Source organism: Neolamprologus multifasciatus, chromosome 10 (genome assembly GCF_963576455.1).
Source record: "Neolamprologus multifasciatus chromosome 10, fNeoMul1.2, whole genome shotgun sequence".
Lineage (NCBI taxonomy): Eukaryota > Metazoa > Chordata > Actinopteri > Cichliformes > Cichlidae > Neolamprologus > Neolamprologus multifasciatus.
The window spans coordinates 12134480-12142482 of NC_140448.1; the positions used below are offsets into that span (position 1 = coordinate 12134480).

General features: G+C 40.7%; 1 protein-coding gene across 1 annotated transcript; it reads right to left on the bottom strand.

The window, feature by feature from the left end:
* Positions 1-1012: 1012 nt before the first annotated feature.
* On the bottom strand, positions 1013-6504 carry gltpd2b (glycolipid transfer protein domain containing 2b). Its single transcript, XM_085175637.1, has 4 exons — positions 5889-6504; positions 4354-4412; positions 3705-3877; positions 1013-3596 (listed from the first exon to the last, which is right to left on the bottom strand). Exons 1-4 carry the CDS (start codon positions 5956-5958, stop codon positions 2981-2983), a joined length of 918 nt encoding a protein of 305 aa, XP_085031763.1. The 5' UTR covers positions 5959-6504; the 3' UTR covers positions 1013-2980.
* Between the last annotated feature and the right edge of the window lie 1499 nt (positions 6505-8003).

Below are 8003 nucleotides of genomic sequence, written 5' to 3' on the forward strand. Positions count from 1 at the left end.
TCATCTGACAGTAAATGAAGGCAAGCCCATTAGATCCAAGGTGAATATCTGATCTATATTTGAAAGGTCATTTATAATGGATGATCAGCTCTAACAATAATTTTCATGAGTCCGCCACCCAGTTTGCATGCATTTCTCCTCTTGCATTGCTGCAACACTTACTTAATTTCAATGTAATCTCTTAATCTGGTCAGCTAATCCAGAGCAGGCACGCTGAACTTCTTTACCCCGCTCTGTTGCTCCTCCTCAGTAGGCGGCCGGTTCAAGGTTTATTCATTTCTCATTTTGTTCACCACATTCACATTACACTTTGTTTAGTTTGAATCACATCACAACAAATAAAAGTGTTCCGCTTCACTGGCTAATTGGACACTCTTGTTTCACTCACGCATGTGAAGATGACTTCTTCAACCAAAGATCTACATGACAGTTAAAATTGAATTCCCACTTGTCTGACACATCCTCAGCAGTAGATCTGAGTAAGGATCCCATGCAGAGATACTGTAGGATCCAGCTGGAGGGCTAAATACCTTGTGATAATGAAAAGGCCTCCTCTTATATAATAAAAATACGCACAAAGGAACATGGTTCACCACGACATAACAGTGCCTCCTGGTGGACAGACAGTGTTGCTCCCCCAGTGTCACAGAATGTTATTTCCTGTTATCTCCATTTATCCGCTTTTTATTCCTGTGATAATTTGGAAATGTCTTTGAAAAGCAATATATTTATTTCTTGTGTGGCTATATGAATATTTACAGGAAAGGTTGTAACGCAATCAGAGCGACGTGCATCAGAAACAGTAAGGAACAAAAGGGAAAGACTGCATATATGCCAGTGTGTGTTATTATGATGATGGAACCATTAAAAAAAAGAATTGTTTTGTTTATAAAAGAGTATTTTGTTGTAAAGATGAGAGAATGCATTAGCCTGGAATATATCATGTGATAGGACGTACTAGATAGATTTTCAGAATTGTATTCAAGGAAACTTGAATAGATATGGATTTGAGTTTGTTTTTTTTTCTTTGAATGTTTTTGTCATTTGAGTTTGTTTTACTGTTTTAAAAAAACCTATAATCAAAGCTTTCTGTCAGAGTTCTGACAACACTTTATCCACTGCAAAGGTTGAAGAAAGCCAACTGTTGGTTTTTAAGTAGAGATAACTACATGAATAAGTAACAAAAAATCTCATTGCCCCATAATGTTAAGCTGTATTATTGCTTAAGACTGGTATTATAAGCCAACAAGAAGGAAATTCAGTGAATTTGTTCAAATACTCTCTCCCTAACAGATGATAAATATTCTGGATCTTTATTTTCTGCTCTAACTGTATGTATATTTTTGCTCATGTTTACTGCAAACCAAGATAGAGAAATGAATAAATGTTATTTAAGGGAACTCAAACTTCCTTTCGTGCCTGCTTCTCAGTCATCTTTCTGCTACTCTTTGCCAGTTTCATGGGCGGAGGGATTGATGTATTACTCATGATCAGACATGTTCTAGAAACTAGGTGGAATAGCAGTGACCAGCGTGTAGTCAAATATAGCATCACTTTCACAGTTGACAATAAAAGAAGCCAGCTAGTGTTAAAAGTAGTTTTCGGTGAATGTAACTAATGAAACTAATATAATCTCATTCTCCATAATCCTCACAGGCAACCATATATTACTGTTTAAAACAGTAATATATGGTATATATAATATATGATGATTATATACAAAATAAACTTGATTTTCACAAAATGATTATGCCATCCATGTCACAGGTCACTTTGACTGTAGATAGGAAAAAAAATGTGGATGCTTTATAAGTTGTACTTTTCCCCCCCTGTGGCAGTTGCTTTAAATAGTCTGCCACCAAGTGGTTGACAGGATTAAAGGTGAAGTGTACTTCTGCTTCCTGACCTTTACCCAGCTCCTGTCTCCTCTGCACTCCGTGACTTTAACCCCATTTTCTCCACCGTCGCCCACGCAGAAAGAAAGCGTTTCATAAAAATGGAGACCGAGCCAGCGTTGGAGGTACTGCTGGGTTTAAAACAGTCTAATCAACACCAGCAGTGCAGATGAGTCATACACATGCTATTCTCTCTGTTACACGTGTACTCTGTAATATAATACTGAATATTCTTTGATATTCTTCACTTGAAGGCTTTTCTAAACAGTAATACCAAACGTATTCTGACAGGAAAAGCCTTTGCATTTGGATTCAGACAAAAAGTGCAGAGTGTGTATAGGTAAGAGTGCCACATAGACCAGATTATATTCACTGTGATGTGACTTCAAGCAGGGCACTGGAACCTCTGCTGGTTGGTTGGTGCACAACATAAAGAAGATTTTATTGCCATTTAAATGTTTTTCCATTGCTGGATCACACGATGAGTAGAAATAATCAAATGGATTGTCTTCTTTTTTTTAATTAATCATTAACATGATACAAAAAAAATGACATAGATGTAAAAATAACAAATTCATGCTCTACACACAGCATCACTGTGAAGCAGTAACTTTCTAATCCATTTGGTCGTGTGGAGATTTCAGACCAACACGATAGTTACGAGGTAATTTACCAGAGGAATAACACTGTAAAAGAGCAGTTCTTTTTAATATAGCAATTACCAATTTTCAATTTTAGTTACACATGCGCTATTTAAAAAAAATCAATTCTATTTTTGTAAATAATGCACAGTCTAAACCATAATCATCAGCAACAAAGTTTGAGATAGTACCCCATAAAATCTGATGAGAAACATCAAAGTAAAGCTGAATGTCACATGTTGATTGTTGACTCAGCACTTTGGTCCGTAGAAGAAAAAAAAGCTGAGGTCTGGATGAAAAACAAGTCAATTCTTCAAAAAAAGTTTGCATCTTATTTGTATCTAAATCCAATATATGACGCCAAGGATACAGAGCAGAAGCACAACCCAAAGAAGGGTAAAACAGCAGCAGTGCCCCTGTGTCCAGTCTGATTATCTCATTTTTTTATGGCAAGTCCAGCATGCCATGTTCCTCCAGAGCTTTCTGTGTCCGGTCATAAACCTCTCCGATGGCCCGAGACACCCTGTGTAGCACTTTGCTCAGCTCCTCCTGGTTCTGCACGCACACCAGCCTGAAAAAGAAGCCCCGCTCTGGCAGGGCAATGAAGGCCAGCTCAGCGGCCTTGCGGACGTACCATGCATGGTGTTGAGCAAGGGTGCTCTTGTAGGCCTCACGACACAGGTCAGAAGGACTCCTGAGCCGTCCCTCCACTGGTGTCTCAGCCAGCTTCTCCAGGAAGAGCTTCAGCCAAAGCAGAGCGCGATGCAGGCGCAGTAGAGTCCGGCTTCCAGAGTCTGTCTGGTGGTGGAAACTCACCAGGCCTTGATTCAGCTCCATCGAGATCATAGCGCGCACAGAGTGATAAGCACTGGTGTGCACCGACGCCTTATTCTTTGTCCCACCACCCTGTGAGTTTACAGAGTTTATGGAATGTAGATCGGGGTCTACCTCTGCTTCAGGGTTCCCGTCTGCCGTCAGGGCCAGCTGGCGAATTATAGAAGTCTTACTTTCTATCTCTTTAGATATCAGTCCCACCATTGGCCCCAGAGAGTCCATGAACCTAGAAGAGTAACACAGAACAGGATAAAGCAGCTTTCAGATAATCAACAAACAACAAATAACTTTTCTTCCTGATGGCTGTAAACAAATCTTTATCTGAAAATCCTACTTGACAAGCTCGTCCCAGCTGGACAGATATGGCTGCAGCAGCACGTCAGAGTTGTGAGTTGGGGCATCCAGCAGGTGGGAGAGCAGAAGTGACACCTGGAAGGTCTGACCGGGGCACAGCTCAAGCTGGCTCTCAGCTCCATCGACCACACTGCTGTTGGACAGCTGGTGAAGCTAATGGTGGGGGGGATGGGCAGCGCATGAATGTGGGGGCAATCGGCAGGGGGCAAAGGAAGAAAGAAAGCACAACATTTATTTAAAAAAAACAAAGAAATCCACTTCATAGTCTGCAAGCTATTTAATACGGGGTGGCTGTAGCTCAGGTGGCAGAGCAGGTCAGCCACTAATCAGAAGGTCGGTGGTTCGATCCCACGCTGCCTCCTGGCTGCATGCCAAATATCCTTGGGCAAGATACTAACCCCATGTTTGCCTACTGTTGGTGGTCAGAGGGCCCGGTGGCGCCTGTGTCCGGCAGCCTCGCCTCTGTCAGTGCGCCCCAGGGCAGCTGTGGCTACAATGTAGCTTACCATCGCCAGTGTGTGAATGGGTGAATGACTGAATGTAGTGTAAAGTGCTTTGGGGTCCTTAAGGACTAGAAAAGCGCTATACAAATGCAGGCCATTTATATCAGATTCAGGATGTACTCTTACCTTATTTAACTGATTATAACCTTTTACACAAGAATCCCAGTGGTAATCCAACCCCCCGTCTGAAGTGGACCATTGAAAAGAGAAAAAAGACCAAGGGTTACAGTTAGTTTTGGTTCACAGAGCAATATTGATATTGTTATCATTTAATTTTTCAGATAGTCACACAGCTTTAGCTTGGTTTATCTTTGCATGTCGACAAACCCGTGAACTAAATAACTGTCTCTTCGTGGCTCATGCTATTTTCAGCTAGTGTTTGTCTGCAGTTTCATGGTGAGCTACTACAATATGGTCGAGCTTTCAGTGCTTTCTTTTAAAAAAAGAAGAAGAAGAAGAATCAAAGTTGTGAGAGTGAACTAAAAGGATAAACCAATGAGCTGAAACCCACTTCGCAACTGTAAGAGGAGCTGCTGGTGCAGGCAGTGATATTATGTAGGTTCATTAAACAATCCTTCTCACGCTGTCACTGTTTAAAATATTTTCTATTGTTATTGATATTTTGATTATAGCTGGCTGAAATGTAACATTCATGAAGCACTGTTATCTAACAGTTATGTTATCTCATGGAAATGATTGTAAGGTGTCCTTGTATGCTGTACACGTCATATTACGTCATATTGTATATCTCTGTATGTAAAGACCAACTTATCTACCTGCCTATCATCTTAACTGATGTGCAAGTTGCTAATGAAAGTTTGGCACTGTTCAGTTTATTTACAACAAGACCCTTACAGACACATTGTTGCCAGTGACAGTGGCAACAGCTGTGTTGAGCATGCTGAGTGCTGCTGAGTGTTTGGTGTTTTTTAAGGGAGCTGTGAGGTTACTGCAAATCACAGAATCAGCAGCAGAAACATTCACCGGTTCATCCTCCAAACTGACCCATAAACATTCAGGTTATCGAGCTTCTGGTCAAAATACTGAAAACTAGCAAACAAGCAAATTCCATGAGTTCAGATTAAACACAGCACAGATTTACCTGCAACAGCGGAAATAACTCGACTATGAATTATTGTAAATGGTCTCCATCCTGACTATAACAACGCAGAAGTGACATTTCATGCTTTCAACTAAAAACCGGGGCCAATATTCTGAATTATAAATACAAACTAGACAAAGACAGATCACATGGACTGAGTTTGAACATTTTTTAGAAAGATCAGTAAGTGGCTCCTTAGCCCTTTAAAAGGTCACAGTGGAGCCACTTACTGATTTCCTTTGACAATGAATCACTTTTACTTCTTTTTAATGAGGCAAAACGCAGTGACATTTTTAAGGCTTACAGATTATTCTTGGAGGGTTACTTACATAACCCTCCAAGAATCTTTACCAGTAAAAGATTATTTGTGAAGTAGCTTATTTGAAAAATAAGGGTAATATTTCATTACCATAAATAAATGTGTAATATTAAATGTATTTTGTACATCAAGGCTGCTTGGTATCATGTGACATTGTTGATCCGGAGCAAACAACACACTGATTGTTTAGACTAAGTAGTACAGCATGAGAATCAAAGACACACACAGAGAGAAACTCACGTAGCCACAGCGAGCCAAGGAACAGCAGCAGGATAAGGATAGCTGCAGCAGCCTTGCTCTTTACACCCATACTGAAGTCCAGTGTGGGGCCGTCCAGTCTGCCTCTTGTCCCTTTTTCTTTCCTTTATCTTTTAATTCCTCTTTTCACATGAGTTCTAGTCCCCTGGCACTGGCTGTCACTGAAATTACTTTCTTCTGGACCACTGCCTCTGACCCCCCCCACCCTCCTCTCCAATCCTTCATACTCCTCCCCAAAACCTCAAACAAAACCTCCTGTCCACCACTATGGCCCCTATCAATCTTTAACTCTATTCTTGCTCTATTTTGAAACTGCCCTTTTCCCTCGTCACCTCCTCAAGCCCGAGGTTGCAATTTCTATCCAGCTTTTTCTGTGACTTTGTTTAAAATCTGTGTGGCTTCCCGTCCTGCCTTCGTGATTTCAGAGCTGCCTGTCTCTCGCGTTGCTCAACCCCAGGGTCCAGAGATCAGCTGAGTGTGGCCAGTAGCTGATAAAGCAGAGCCAACACAGGGTGTCCTCCTGTAACCTCCCGCTATATGTGCACTATATTCCTGGTCAGCTTGAGGAAACACTTGCTCCCTTGCCTCTCCTCCAATGACCACCACTTTCCCTCCTCCCTCTTCTCTCCTCTCGCTCTCTCTATAACTAATTCATACACTCCATGACAGTATATCAATCATTAGGCAGTGTGTTAAAGTCACCTATCTTATGTATTTAATTTTGGTGGCTAACAGACATGTTAATAAATAATAATCCAAACTTGCACTGGTCGAGATGCCAAAAGGAACAAAGATTTCCACACATGAAACTCTATTTGTAGAAAGATGTGACTCAAAAGGGAAGTGAATCTTTTGTTTTTATTAAAGAAGCTATTTCCTCTTTCCTGTCATCATATTTTGCACAAAACCTAAATCATACAAATATTATTTTGGTCTACTACATGCAAATGATTAAACTTTTTGTTTAAATTAGTGATGTCTGAGCCATATTAGTAAAACATTGCGGACTGATGTGACTCATAAAAGGTGTTCTCATCCTTATTGCCTCTGATAATGATAATTGTTGGAAGCTCAGAGGTTGGTCCTGCTATCACACAAGGAGGTACAGACATTGAACGCCACACTCAAGCCTGGCCGGCTGTGCTCCTAAAGAGGGACTCAACAATGGTATTTCTTCTGCGGATGAGCGGGAAAAAAGTGAAAGCAGGGGCATTCATTCCTAGTTTGGGGCGGGGGCTGGTCACAGAGCTTTTATTCTCCGCAACCAATGGCTGATCTTGTCCAAGATAGGCAGCAACTGAGAAGGGGAGGCTAAATCCCTGGGAAACCTTGGGACACATTCAGAAACCATTTGATACCACACAGAACAGAAAACAGAGAATACCTTTATTGTCACTGTAGCATATTAGGTGTACAATAAAATTAAGTGCAGTCTCAACAGTGCGAAGATCACTCACAGCAGTCATAAAAAAGTATGCAAAAACCATAAACTATACAAAACTATATAACAGATTGTTTTAAAAACAGACAAAAGCAACCTTTCTTCACTCTCCCAGATTGCGAAACACTTTATCACACAGAGCACATTCATGTGGAAATTGCTACATTATGCAGCTCTGGGATAAAAAGTCTTTTCAGTCTATTTGCTCCTTTTTTAAATTATTTTTTTTGTAATCTCTGCTATGGCGCGGTGGTGTCCAGGTGTGAGATGGATCTAATATGATATTATATGGTATTAAATGAAAGAAAAAAAACAGCTTGTATTTCCTATTAAACACTGAGATGCAATAACAGACATTACAAAAGCATATAGCCAGCTGGTGATGTGAACATGAAGCGATTCAGATTCAAACTGTGTTTCTCACACTGTTTTTTATACTCCAAGGTTACAGGAAAGGCAAAGATAAAACCACACTGGATTTTCCAGTAAAGTTGCTGCACAGCACTACTGCACTACTGAAAACCCCATCTGGATAATCCAAACATTTAACCACAGTGCTGGGATTACTCATGCTATCAAGTTTGGTGTTTGTTGAAATCGTTCCAAAGTTCCCAAACAAATTTCCCATTTCAACAGAGCAAAAAGATCCCGAGCTG

What these genes read in the sequence shown, in the direction of transcription:
- gltpd2b (XM_085175637.1), bottom strand. Translation starts at nt 5,958, where the DNA reads ATGGGTGTAAAGAGCAAGGCTGCTGCAGCTATCCTTATCCTGCTGCTG. An exon ending in GTTATAATCAGTTAAATAAG is followed by an intron (nt 3,878 to 4,353) that starts GTAAGAGTACAT and finishes CCCCACCATTAG; the next exon opens with CTTCACCAGCTGTCCAACAG. An exon ending in AGCTGGGACGAGCTTGTCAA is followed by an intron (nt 3,597 to 3,704) that starts GTAGGATTTTCA and finishes TTACTCTTCTAG; the next exon opens with GTTCATGGACTCTCTGGGGC.